At 37.0% G+C, this 15,160-nt stretch overlaps 1 protein-coding gene across 1 annotated transcript; it reads right to left on the minus strand.

The window, feature by feature from the left end:
• Positions 1–6,217: 6,217 nt before the first annotated feature.
• Positions 6,218–7,159, minus strand: LOC124964207 (olfactory receptor 10K1-like). Its single transcript, XM_047524110.1, has one exon. It carries the CDS (start codon positions 7,157–7,159, stop codon positions 6,218–6,220), a length of 942 nt encoding a protein of 313 aa, XP_047380066.1.
• Between the last annotated feature and the right edge of the window lie 8,001 nt (positions 7,160–15,160).

Genomic DNA, 15,160 nt, shown 5'->3' on the forward strand with positions numbered 1-15,160 from the left:
TAGCTATTCTAGGTTTTTTATTCTTCCAGATGAATTTCATAATTGCTTGCTCTATTTCTGCAAGGTACATCATTGGGATTTTAATTGGAATTGCATTGAATCTGTATAGCACTTTAGGTAGTGTAGCCATTTTGACAATATTAATTCTGCCTATCCAGGAACATGGGAGATCTTTCCATCCTCTAAGGTTTTCTTTAATTTCTTTCTTTAGTGTTCTGTAGTTCTCATTGTAGAGGTCTTTCACCTCTTTTGTGAGATTGATTCCCAAGTATTTTATTTTTTTCAATGCTATTGTGAATGGGGTAGTTTTCCTGATTTCTCTTTCTGAAGATTCATCACTTATGTATAAAAATGCATTGGATTTAAGAGCATTGATCTTGTAACCTGCTACTTTACTGAATTCACTTATGAATTCTAAAAGTTTTCTGGTGGAATTTCCAGGTTCCTCTAAATATATAATCATGTCATCAGCGAACCGGGATAGTTTGAGTTCTTCTTTTCCTATTCGTATCCCTTTAATTTCTTTGGTTTGTCTGATTGCTCTGGCTAGAGTCTCAAGGACGATGTTGAATAGAAGCGGTGAAAGAGGGCATCCCTGCCTTGTTCCAGTTTTTAGGGGGAACGCTTTCAGTTTTTCACCATTTAGAATGATATTAGCCATGGGCTTAGCGTAGATTGCCTTTATAATGTTTAGGAATGTTCCCACTACCCCAATTTTTTCTAGTGTTTTGAGCATGAAGGGATGCTGTATTTTATCAAATGCTTTTTCTGCATCTATTGAAATAATCATGTGATTCTTAACTTTAAGTCTGTTGATATGGTGAATGACATTTATTGATTTCTGAATGTTGAACCAACCTTGCATCCCTGGGATAAAACCCACTTGATCGTGGTGCACTATCTTTTTAATATATATTTGTATGCGATTTGCTAAAATTTTGTTGAGAATTTTTGCATCGATGTTCATTAAGGATATTGGTCTGAAATTTTCTTTCCTCGATGTGTCTCTGTCTGGTTTAGGTATCAGGGTGATATTGGCTTCATAGAACGAGTTTGGGAGGGTTCCCTCCTGTTCTATTTCATGGAATAGTTTGAGGAGTATTGGAATGAGCTCTTCTTTAAAGGTTTTGTAGAACTCAGCTGAGAACCCATCTGGTCCTGGACTTTTCTTTGTTGGTAGGCTTTTGATGACCTCTTCTATTTCATTGCTTGAAATTGGTTTATTTAAGTTGTGTATGTCCTCCTCGTTCAGTTTAGGTAGTTCATATGTCTCTAGAAATTTGTTGATGTCTTCGAGGTTTTCTGTTTTGTTGGAGTATAGATTTTCGAAATATCTTCTAATTACGTTTTGTATTTCATTTGTGTCTGTTGTGATGTTTCCTTGTTCATTCCGAATTTTAGTAATTTGAGTTTTCTCCCTCTTTCTCTTTGTTAGTGTGGCTAAGGGTTTATCAATTTTATTTATTTTTTCAAAGAACCAACTATTTATTTTGTTAATTTTTCCGATTGTTTCTTTTGTTTCGATTTCGTTGATTTCGGCTCTGATTTTAACTATTTCCTGTCTTCTACTATTTTTGGTATTGGTCTGCTCTTCTTTTTCTAGCGCTTTGAGTTGTAGTGTTAAGTCATTTATTTGTTGATTTCTACTTCTTTTTTTGAATGCACCCCATGAAATAAATCTTCCTCTAAGTACTGCTTTCATAGTGTCCCAGAGATTTTGATATGATGTGTCTTTGTTCTCGTTTACTTCTAAGAATTTTTAATTTCCCTCCTGATGTCTTCTGTTATCCATTCATCATATAATAGTGTATTATTTAGTCTCCAGGTATTGGAGAAGTTTCTGTTTTTTATTCTGTCATTTATTTCTAATTTCAATCCATTATGATCTGATAGAGTACAAGGTAGTATCTCTATCTTCTTGTATTTGCTAACAGTAGCTTTGTGGCATAAAATATGGTCTATTTTAGAGAAGGATCCATGTGCTGCTGAGAAGAAAGTGTATTCGTTCTTTGTTGGATGGTATATTCTGTATATGTCCGTTAAGTCTAAATTGCTGATTGTGTTGTTGAGATCTATAGTTTCTTTATTCAATTTTTGTTTGGACGATCTATCCAGTGGTGAGAGAGGTGTGTTAAAATCGCCTAGTATTATTGTGTTGTGGTCTATTTGATTTCTGGATTTGAGAAGGATTTGTTTGACGTACGTGGATGAGCCAATGTTTGGGGCATAGATATTTATGATTGTTATGTATTGCTGATTTATGCTTCCCTTAAGCAGCATGTAATGTCCTTCTTTATCCCTTCTGACTAGTTTTGGTTTGAAGTCCACATTATCTGAGATGAGGATGGATACTCCAGCTTTTTTGCTGTGTCCGTGTGCATGGTATGTTTTTCCCCATCCTTTCACCTTTAGTCTATGGGTGTCTCTTTCTATGAGATGAGTCTCTTGCAGGCAGCATATTGTTGGATTTTTCTTTTTAATCCAATCTGCCAGTCTGTGTCTTTTGATTGATGAATTCAGGCCATTAACATTCAGGGTTATTATTGTGATATGATTTGTATTCCCAGTCAATTGACTCATATTTGTTTTTGACATGATTTGGTTTCTCCTTTATTTGGCTATTCCTTTAGGCTAGCACCTCCTGTTGCTGATTTGCATCGTTGTTTTTCATCTCTTCCTCATGGAATATTTTGCTGAGAATGTTCTGTAATGCTGGCTTTCTTTTTGTAAATTCCTTTAGCTTTTTTTATCATGGAAGGATCTTATTTCATCGTCAAATTTGAAGGTAAGTTTTGCTGGGTATAAGATTCTTGGTTGGCATCCGTTTTCTTTCAGGGCTTGGTATATGTTGTTCCAAGCCCTTCTAGCTTTTAGGGTCTGGATTGAAAAATCTGCTGATATTCTTATTGGTTTCCCTCTGAATGTAATTTGATTCTTTTCTCTCGCGGCCTTTAAAATTCTGTCTTTATTTTGTATGTTAGGTATTTTCATAATAATGTGCCTTGGTGTGGGTCTGTTGTAATTTTGTATGTTTGGAGTTCTATAAGCCTCTTGTACTTGGTTTTCCATTTCATTCTTCAGATTTGGGAAATTTTCTTTTATTATTTCATTGAATAGATTGTTCATTCCTTTGGTTTGTTTCTCTAAGCCTTCCTCAATCCCAATAATTCTTAAATTTGGCCTTTTCATGATATCCCATAATTCTTGTAGATTGTGTTCATGATTTCTTACCATCTTTTCTGTTTGGCCAACTTTGCTTTCAAGATTAAATAATTTGTCTTCAATGTCTGAGGTTCTGTCTTCCAGGTGTTCTATCCTATTGGTTATGCTTTCTATGGAGTTTTTAACTTGGTTTATTGTTTCCTTCATTTCAAGGATTTCTGTTTGGTTTTTTTTCAGTATCTCTAACTCTTTATTGAAATGATCTCTTGATTCTCGTATTTGGTCTTTTAACTGTTGATTGGTGTGATCATTTAATGCCTGCATTTGCTCTTTCATCTCCTCATTAGATTCCCTGATGGTTTTAATTATGTACATTCTGAACTCCCTTTCTGAAATTTCTTCTGCTGTGCTGTCATTGGGTTTTATTGATGTAGTATCTAGGTTTGTTTGGGACATTTTCTTCCCTTGTTTTCTCATATTGGTCAGTTGTCAGTGGGACCCTGAGATATTGCAGTTTTCCGCTATTGGCTTATAGTGTCCCGGTAGATTTCCAGTGTATCACCTCCCAGCCTTCAGTAGCCTGATGTCTTGGAGGAATCTGATAAAGTAGCTCATCCGAAGAAAAGTGTCCCTAGCCCCCTACTGGTTCCACGGTTTGGAACTGGCTCTGTGCGGAAATGCTCTCACTGTGGGCCTGCACCGTGCAGCTGGCCGTGTGGGAGGAGCCCACTGCCGGAGTGTGGAAGGCTACCTTGGGAAGACTCTAGCTGCCCTGCCCGGCTCCAATAAGCCACCTCTATCTGGGCCTGCCACCCGGCCGAGCTTTACCCAGTGGGCAGACTCACCCATGGCTCTATTTCAGTCCAAGTCTCTCAATGCCTCCCCTTCTTAACTCCTGGTTTCTGGAACGACTGGGGGTGCAGTCTCCCTCTAGGCCGCCATCTTGGATTGCCCCGTGAAGAGAGCCTGCAGCCGGAGTGGGCAGAGCCGCCTAAAGAGGTCTCTGGCTGCCCTGCCCTGATCCCAGAGGCTGCTTGCGGATCGAGTCTCTCCGCTGGATCGTTGCCGGAGTACGCTGCGCTGCAGTGGCTCCGGGATTCGGAGCTTGTTCTGGTCAGAAAGGCTCTCACTAGCGGGCCAGTTCCGTTCTGAGAACCTGGAGAAGCTGGCTGTGTGGGCGGGGCCCACCGCTGGAGTGTCCAGATATTTCTTGATTATGAATATGTTTCCCCTGTTCAAATGGATCTTCCCTGAGATCTTTTTTTTTAATTATTTATTTATTTTTTGATTTTTACAGACTGCATTTTGATTCATTGTACACAAATGGGGTACATCTTTTCGTTTCTACAGTTGCACATGATGTACATTCATACCATTCATTACCCTAATGATCTCTTTTACCGGGTGACTCCCACTTACACTTCAGGGTACAGGTGAAATGTCCACTCCTACTGGGAGAGCAGTTGAGCAGAGAAAGGGCTTCAGGGGAAGTGAGAGTGAAGGGAAAGGAGGTCACAAGAGATTGAAATTGAACAAATTATGTTACTTGTATGCAATAATACATCACAATGAATTCCAGTATTATGTATAAATATGATGCACTAGCAACTTTTTAAATGTCAATTGCTCCAGAATACCAGCCCTATACCATTCAATATATGTTAGATTTCTTTTATTCTTCCCTCTCTTAAATCAGGTATACACTATCCTTTATAAACTAGATTTACACTGGTTCTAAAGTATTTTTCCTGACCATATCTGCTTACTGAGACTATTTTCAAGAAGACCATGAGGTTTATGTTGGCAAAGATCCCATGTATTTTCTTTATCAAATATTTTTAGGAACTAAGATAGTATCGGATGTATATTAAGAAAATAACACAAATTGTTGAAATGGTAAGAAATACAAAGTAGTGGATCCTGCATGACATAAAATCATAAAGAAAGTGGAGCCTAATCCCATCACTGGGGTGCAGGGAGGTTTAGAAAGAAAGGAAAGACTGAAGATTGTCTTGAAATGTAAGATTGTATGTGCAAGTTAAACAAGGACCTTTTCCAAACAGAAGAAGCATATCTTGAGAATATAGTCATGTCAATTTGGGGCCCAGAAAAGTTTTGGTGAACTTCAGAATGCACAAGTAGGCACTTAAGGGAAGTGGATAGTGATAACAACAAAATAATAATGTTGGAGAAGTAAGCAGAGACTACAGGATAAATTCATGCTCATGAAGGATGCTTGGTTTCATCTCATTTGATCAGAGGTGTTATTGGAGGTGTTTTCACCGATTTCTGGCCATTCTGGGACTCCAGTTTATTTTCTGCATTAATATTAATTTGAACTCTTCTCTTGGAATTACTTGAAAAATTTTAGCAATTGATGCAATATTAGCAGCAACTTTGAAGAGAATAAATAAGTATGTAAGTCTAGAAATTATGTGACACTGACAAAGCAAGCACAGCATATATATATATATATATATATATATATATATATATATATATATATATTAATGGACAGAAGGTGGATTCCATCAGGATGTTCCTGTCTCAAAGGAAGAACAAAAAGACCCATGTCTAGGTAAAGACAGGCCATGTGTAGTTTGAGGTGGTGAATGAGGGCCCAAAAGAGTCACTAAGGTTTGTTGCAGAATTGAAGGGGCAAATGTTGTGCATTTTCTTCAGGAAAGGAGGAGTCAGCTAGATAACCTGCTCTCTGTTTAGTGGAGCTAGACAGTTTAGATACCATCTTTGCTCCAGTCATTTGCTCTTATCAGCTTGAATGTACATTTGCTCTCACATTAGTCTTTGAATGACAAATATGTAGTGCAGTAAGATGTAATTAAATTTTTCCTAGAAGTGAGTAATACCTTTCCATATCTTCTTAAACTTGCTTGAGAAACACTAATGGGAGAATATCTTAGCTTCATGGAATAAGTTGTAAAATGTTCTTATGTTATAATGTATTTGGGTAATAAAATGAGAAAATAGGTGCAAACACACATTTTGACTACCTAAAAAAAAAAAAAATAGCCATGAAGAGTGTAAAATTGATTCCTTAGCTAAGAGGATACCAAGTCTTGCTCATTGTTCTTCGAAGGGCTGATTTGAATTCCTTATTTCTCAGGCTATAAATCATGGGATTGAACAATGGGGTGAGGATGGTGTAAGACACAGATATCAGGGTGTCTTGGCTTGAAGAGTAATTGGACTTGGGCCTTAAGTAGATGAAGGAGGCACAGCCATAGTGAACGGTTACCACAATGAGATGGGAGGCACAGGTGGAAAAGGCTTTGTACCTTCCAACAGTGGATGGGATCTTTAGAATGGCAGAGATGATGCGGACATAAGACACCAGGATAAGTAGCAGTGGAATAACTAAGACAAATACGCCCAGCGTGAAGATGATCAACTGATTGAGGCGGGAGTGTTGAGATGCCAGTTTGAGGACAGGAGAGATGTCACAGAAGAAGTGATGCAGTTGGTTGGAGGAGTGGAAGGGCAGATGAAATACCAAAGATGTGATGATCTGAGCCACTGTGAAACCACAGGCAGAGGCAGCAGCCACTAGTCCCACGCACACTCTCTGGCCCATGAGCACAGTGTAGCGCAGTGGGTTGCAGATGGCCACATAGCGATCATAACCCATGGCTGCCAGCAGGAAGGAGTGAGAACAGTCCAGGAAGAGGAAGGTGAACATCTGGATGGCACAGCCCAGGAAAGAGATGGTCTTCTTCTGAGCCAGCAGGTCCACCAGCATCTTGGGCTCAATGACGAAGGTGTAGCTGGTCTCGAAGCAGGAGAGGACCGAGAGGAAGAAGTACATGGGGGTATGAAGGGCTCTGTCCAGCACAATGGTGGAAATGATGATGGCATTGGTGCCCAGAGTGAAGAGGTAGAGGAGCAGGAAGACCATGAAGAGCAGCCTCTGGAGGTTGGCCAGAGCTGAGAAGCCCAGGAAAACAAATTCCCTCACCAAGGTCTCATTGACCCACTCCATAGACAGCAGTTCTATACAGGAGAGTCAGGGACACAGGGGTAGGCCAGAATCCATGAAGAAAGCAGAATGTGCAGGATCCTCAGCACAAAGTTTGCAGATAACAGACATTTGTGGGTATTTGGTAGAATTCCTTCATTCACTCTTCAAAATTCCTGCTTAAAGAAGTATTGATGCTAAATATACTGAAGAATAACTGTCTTCAGTTGGGAGACTTTTTGTAACTGAAAGAAAGATCATCTCTTTAGCCATGATATGCCAGTGCCTGTGTCTAACAACTTTCCCTTTTATTTTTTTTATGCTTTATTTTGTTCTTGCTCAATATGAACCCAAGGAAACTAACTTTCTAGAAGTGAAAAATCTTAACTTCAGCTACCTGAATATGTTCAGAATATAAAATGAAGGAATAATAAAATTGACCAAATTTATGGTATTTGAATATATGTACAGATCCTAGTGAATTTCACTTTTTTATAACTATAATGCTCCAGTTAGAAAAAAACAATATAAAAACAGAAGGAAGATCAGTAGATTTGAGCAAGAAGGGAAAAAGGAAGGCAGTGTGGAGTGCAGGGGATTAAATATGCAATTATGAATATGTGAAAATGAACCCCACTGCTATGTGTAACTATAACGCACTAATACAAACTTTAAAAAATAAATACTGTTCAGACACAAATGTATGAAACTCAGTTTGCCCAGCCACATAATGGGAAGGGAGAGGAAGAATTACATGATATCTAAGTGAAAGCATGAATAGATTTATGATAACTGGGAACTTTCATGTGGATATCGGTGGTACAGATGTCTCATGCCTTATCTCAATCATCCATGACAATCACTTATGTTAGTACACCAATCAATTAAAAAATTCACATTTATTTCTGGCAGACATACTAAGAAACCAAATAGGAGCACCACTGGAGTTTCCACAAACCAGTTCATAAATCAAAGGTGGGGAAGAAGATAACATTAAATCAAGAAAATATATTTTTTCTTATTCAGAAAGAGAACAATCATCAGGTGGTAGAGAGAGAGTCTAACTGGGTGACATTTTTCTGCAGATGGCAGTTTGAGTTTCCACAGAGAAACTTGGGGTAATAGAGCTTTTCAGCAGTGGCTCACATCTTGCCATATAATGTGAAAGAGAGTAGGACAATTGCCATTTAACAGGTTTCACTTCCCTGCCAGAAACTGGTTTTTATGTAGTTGTAGGTCAATAAGAATTCTTTTGTAATTTTTACTGCTTGAACCAGTTTGTAAAGTGGTAGAAAGATATATTTCTATAGTAATTGTTAGGTCTTTGATTAGATTATTTTTCCCTAGGTGAGTTTTCCAGCTGCCTGACCTAATAATAAGAAGGTTTCTCTGAATTGAAAAATCATCCACTATATATTAGTTGTATACAGTCTTCATTTATTTACCTTTGAGGCTATTCCATCATTTTATGCTTAGGACTTTTTTGTCCTACTCTACCAGATTTTAGTTTTGTTTTTGCATTCTCTTAGCCCATAGTAACATGCACTTTTTTCTAGACCCTAAGTTAAATTATGAACATTTCTGAAATTCTTTGCTTCTACACCTTGAATTTGGAGATAACATCTCTTTCTTACTTACTAAAAGTGAATTATAAACATAGTTATGAACTCTATCCGTAACTACATCATTATACCTATTATTATTTACTATTGCTGTTACCACCTGACATTATTAATATTTCAAGTTATCACTATTACAGATAAATATAAAAATCTGTGACATTCATAACTCCATGATAAGCCAGTGTATGTGTGTGTGTTTGTGTGCATGTGTGTGTGTGTATACTAGTTACATCTTTTTTATACCAAGAAACCCAAAGTTTCCCCACAAAACACCCACCTCTGAGGACGATGGAATTCTGTCTATTTCAAACACCAAAGAAAATTTAAATTTATGATCACTGCTTATTCTTTGCTCATTGCTGTCCTGGAAGACTTTCATCTGGTTTCCATAGAACTAATTCACTTCTAATGCCCTCTATATCCCTGGATGAATGAGATGTGAAAATGTAAAGCACAGAAACTGAAATTCTCTGGTTCTGAAGGAGTCTATCTACCAATACCAAAGAAAATTAAGTTTAATTGTTGTCACTCAGGCTCATACAGTCAGTTGATCCCAGTGATATGGATTTTTACATAGTAGTAATGTAAATCCATAGCTTGAATGAATTGTGTAACTGATTCATGGTCCTTTTCCACAACGTATAGATCTAGCATCGCAGTTCATCTGAGGGTTCAGCCCCAATCTGCTGAAGAGCACATCAGAGACAACACTCAGTATTTTATCATCCGTACTATGATAGAAAGATAGAGCAGATTGAAAATTAGAATTTTTCTTTCAATCAAATACCTACAGTTAAAAAGTGAATAGGAAAGATCTCTCACCTAGGAGTAGCAATATTTAAATTTTTAGGTTTCTTTTTGTGTACTTTTGGGAGAAGCACTTAACATAGATATTCAGTCTCTTTATTCTAAATTTAAAGTGGATGGTATAAGCAAGGACTGTAATAAACTGTTAGATATATGGAAGATACTTGAATAATATTTTGCAGAAGGAGTTATGACCTCAGAAAATAGTTGAATACAATGGTCCTTAGGAGTTTCTAACTCAGAGAGTCAAAGATTCTCTAGTTAGTTGGTGTCAAAAGTCCCCTGATGATATTCTACAATCCATGAGTTGAATTTCAGGTATGATCCTGCAGATGATAATTCTCTGTCTTATGTTTCTACCCCTTCAGATGTTTCATCATGATTTTATATAATCTGGATTTACATGAATGCTCAGTATTTGAGGGAGCTTGATGTACTCAAAAAGGGAACAATCTACTGAGTTTTTCCATGTGAAAATTTTGAGAAATTCTAATATTTATCTTAGGGAAAGAATTAAATAGCTAAGAGAAATAATACAGATAGCCTCAGAGAGTAATGAAGTAGAAAAATTATCTTTTTAGATATTCATAAAATTTTTAAAAATTTCTCCAAATTGCCTAATTAAAATGAAGTTTAAATACCATATTTTCAATTATATGTAAAAACTTCTATCCATGAGTCAAAAACGGGAGAGAAGTAGAAAATGAAAGAGAGAAGTTGGCACCTATTCCATCTCATCCATGAGTCAACTAGTTGGGAAAAAAAGAAATGAAAGAAAGAGGAGGGAAGGGAAGGGAAAGAAAGGGACCAAAAGAAATGTAGCTGGGAGTAAGAGTACTACAGTACAATCATCTAGAGGAATTCAGAGAACTATATGGACCATTCCCAAGCATTCTTAGTACGTGGGATGATAGGTAGTCCCTAATTCCCCTTTTTATCCTTGCCACTTACCAGAAACAACATCAGTGATCTCCATGAAGGGTGAAAGAAGAATGTTCACAAACATGACTCATCTCTTAGGTTTAGGTCCCACAAAGTTCCAGACTAAAGCAACATTCTCACTGCTCAGCAGGGACCTACATCACTCTCCTTTTTACAATTCAGATACTAATAGCTATTAAGTATCAGGGATTCTCGGAAAAGTAGAATCTAAGCTACAGATCAGAGCATCAGAGAATAGCAGAACACAGCGAATCTGCCTTAGGACAGGAGTTCATATGCATCAGTGGGTTGAGTCTTCTCCATCCACCAGGACTCACCTTCTCCAGGTAAATCCCTGTCTTCAGAGCTGGTGACCAGCACCGGTCACGGTTATTAGAAGCATGCTCTGTGATCACTGGAGTCCTGAGGCTAGTTTCTACCACCCTAGAGACATTGTCTTGGAGTTAATTAGAAGTCAAGTTTATTTTTTAAAAAAATAATGTCAGCAATTTCTCAAAGGTGGCCTTAGTTGAAGAGCCTGGGGGGAAAGGAGCCATGATTATAATTAGTCCATGTATGCGAAGGAAGTTGAGTCCATCTGTCAGGGATTCTAAAGGGGAGTCCACCACAGTTAAGAATGCAAAGCATCTGACCAAGTAGAAAAAAATACTCATTGAATTATAAGCCAAGTGACTGTTACATTTGCACAGTGGCTCTCCAATGCTAGTGTTTGTGAAAATCCAAAAGGTGTTTCATTACAAGTTTATATTTTAGTCTTCTTCCCACAGAAATTCTAATCATAATGATATATTTAGCAAAAATCTAAATCTTTATTAAATATCTCAATTCTAGTTGAAGTCTTTCATTAAATTGCTTGTTGTTGCATGATTGCATTTGCTAAGAAAACTACATACTATATAGTTTTCAGTACCATCCAAACTAATCTGTAAAGTCAATATAAATGTATTAAAATCACTTTCAAAAATTGTGAAGTCAATCTGACAATTTTTTTTCTAAATTTGCTTGTAAGTACAACCCCATTTAGAAAAAGGACAAGTGATGCAGGGACTCCGTGTCCTGGGTACTAAAATGCCTCAATAATAACCTCATGAACCTGGTGCAGGGAAAGTTAAACAGTGTAAAGGAGACAAAAAGGAGAACTCAGAAAGTGCTTCATGTATGCATGGAAACTTGATCTTGCATGAGATGACCTCACAAGTTGGATTAATGAGAAAAATCATGATTATTTAGTCAATAATGCTGGGAAACTTGACTCCTGTGGGTCCCAGAGGATAGCCTGGTAGAATGAGGAAACAGCTTATTTCATGAATAGCACCAGTTCTGCAGTAGTGCCTGAAGAAGTTCTGTTGTCTATCTGATGTAGTATGTTCTCTGAAACATCAGTCAATATCTTGCCATTCATAGGAAGACTACAGAAGGGTGCACATCAGTGGGGGAGCTAACAAGGGTTCCTTCTATTATGACCCCTAATGACTTATGTACCTAAGTTTAAGCTTTATGGTGGAAAGCTATAACAGCCCAAAGGAGTATTGATATCACCAGGAAATGCAAAAATGGAAAATGAGATTGCCTCTTGAACATTTCAGCCTACTTCATAATCTGTAGGCAGAAGGAGGTATTACATTAGCCAGAGTGTTTGACCCTCCCCACTGCCACCCGTTCCTTAAGGGAACAAGAGTGTTATTGCTACACACTGCCAGACCAGAGAAGAGTATATATAAAATCTAGATGTTTTAGGGCATCTCTTATTACTTCACATGCAAAAGCAAAACTTCAGACAGATGAACATAGCTTAGTGTGGACAAAGTCACTAATGGCCCAAAACTTTAGAGAATGTTGAACCCCAGCTGAGTTCAAAGGAATGCTGAAAAGATGGAAGAAAAAAAATCCACAAATATCAATTGTATTCATGTGATTGCTTACAGAAACAAGATTTGCAGCAGCTGTATTTTATTTTTTGCTTTCATTATGATGTATATACTTGTATCTGTTAACCATATGCCTGTTTCTCTTAACCACTAGTATATGAAAAGTGTGTTTTTGGTTGATAATAAACCTTACAATTCCTTCTTTTCAACAAAACTCTCAAAGATTAATCAGTTAAACCTTTTTTTTTTCTTTTGGAATTGGATGGGTGCATGTCATTGTAAAAGGCACATTTACATCACATTCACTGGTACAGTTGGAAATGAAATGTGAACAAAAGTGTATATGGGTACTGGGTATCCAAAAAGGAAAACTGTGCTCTCTATATGGTTTCTAAATTCCTTTTGGCACTGCTCTGGAGGGATATGGATTCTGGTAACACTGGAGTCTCTGTCTCTCTTTTCCAGATTCCCTTGCCAGGAGAGTTCACGAATGAGGGCATGCATGAGCCATTTGGATGACAGAAGAATAAGATTGTTCTGGCAGCATGGAATGCTGCACTTGTCAGATGGCAGAGGTGGGTTTTGCCCTTGGTGTGAATATTTCTTGACAGTATCTCCCAACAGTGCTGCAATAGTTAAAACCTTCCTATGATCCCCCAGATTCTGAAAGTCAAGAACATCCTTTCTGACATTGATTCTTTAGTATTCCAGGACATATCCAGCTCTAATTCTTCCCTGGAACCTCCTTTTACTGTAAATTCCTAAAGAGGTTTCTGATTTGTTGTCAGAAAGCAACTCATTTAATCCTAACTCAAAGTTTTCAACAGAGTCTGGAGTTTTTTTTTTTTTGTTTTGTTTTGTTTTGTTTTGTTTTCTATTTGGTACCAGGGATTGAACCCATGGTCACTTAACAACTGAGCCACATTCACAGCCCTTTTTTTTCCCTTTTATTTAGAGACAGCGTCTTACTAAGTTGCTTAGGGACTCTCTAATTTGTTGAGGCTGGCTTTCAACTTGTGATCCTCCTGCCTCAGGTTTCTGAGAAGCTGGGATTACAGGCTTGTACCACCTCTCCCAATGATTCAGGAACTTCCTATTTTGTTGTTTATATTTGCATCAACATTATAAATCCTTTTCATTAGATATTTGAGGATTTGGTTTGCTGAGTCAAAGTTATTCTCATTTCAAATTTTAATATGTATTATATTGGCAAAAATTTTCCTCAAAAGGTATATAATTTATAGTCTCACTAATTTTATGCTGATTTCTCCATGACATATACTGTTTTACATCTTTTAAGTTCTAGCCAGAAAAATGATAAAAATTATACTTTGACCTCCTTTTGGATTTGTGGAGGAGAAAATTTTACATAAGTTTATTGGACATTCTTACCCTTCCTTTGGCAATGTTCTATTTATATCATTTTTCTTTTTGTTTTACATTTTTTATGTATTGATTTGCAAGATTACATGGTTCATAAATTGTATAGGATGATGATCAAGAGAAGTGGTGAAAGAGGGCATTCTTGTCTTGTTCCACTTTTTGAGGAATTTTAAATCATTCTAAAATTTTCTCCATTTAGAATGATGCTGACCTTGGGTTTAGCATATATAGCTTTTATGATGTTGAGGTATGTTCTTACTCCCTAGTTTTTCTAGTGTTTTGAACATGAAGGGGTGCTGTATTTTGTCAAATGCTTTTTATGCATCTATTGAGATGATCATATGATTCTTGTTTTTAAGTGTATTGATCATCTTGAGACACTAGCCAGAGCAATTAAACAGGAGAAATAAATTGAAAGTGATATAAATAAGAAAAGAAGAACTCAAACTGATGACATGATTCTATGTTAAAAGAGTCAAAACTCTCCACCAGACAACTTCGAAAACTCATAAATGAATTAAGTCAAAGTATCAGGTGATAAAATCAACACCCATAAATCAAATGTGTTCCTAATCATCAGTACGAATCTACCAAAAGCGAAATTAGGAAAACTACCCCATTCACAAGAGCTTAAAAATAAAAAACTTGGGATTCGATCTAAATAAAGAGGTAAAAGATCTCCACAGTGAAAATTACCTACACTAAAGACAGATATTGAAGAAGGCCTAAGAAGATGGAAAGATCTTCCATGCTCCTGGATAGGCAGAATGAATATTGTCAAAATGACCTTACTATGAAAAGAATTATACAGATTGAATGCAATTCATACATAAATACAGTTATTTCATATTGGACCAAGGCACCAAAAATATTCACTGGAGAAAAGATAGCCTATTCAACAGATGGTGCTGGGAAAATTGGAAATCCACATGTAACAAAAATAAAATTAAACCCCTATCTCTTACTCTGTATGGCACACAACTCAAAGTGGATCAAAGACTTAGACACTAGACCAGAGGCCCTATGCCTAATAGAAGAAAAAGTAAGCCCAAATCTTCACCATGTCAGCTTAGGACTGATTTCCTTAACAAGACGCCTAAAGTGCAAGAAATACAATTAACAATCAATAAATGGATGAATTCAAACTAAAAAACTTCTTCTCAGCAAAGGAAACAATCAAGAACATGAAGAAGAGCCTACAGAAGGAGAAAATCTTTACCACCTGAACCTCAGATACAGCATTAATTTCCAGGATATAGAAAACTCAAAACTTAACACTAAAAAAAACAAAGTCAATCAATAAATGGGCTAAGGAATTAAAGAGACACTTCATAGAAGAAATACAATGATCAACAAATATGTGAAAAAAAATGTTCAACATCTCTAGCAATTAGAGAAGAACA

The sequence above is a fragment of the Sciurus carolinensis genome, chromosome 1 (genome assembly GCF_902686445.1).
Source record: "Sciurus carolinensis chromosome 1, mSciCar1.2, whole genome shotgun sequence".
Lineage (NCBI taxonomy): Eukaryota > Metazoa > Chordata > Mammalia > Rodentia > Sciuridae > Sciurus > Sciurus carolinensis.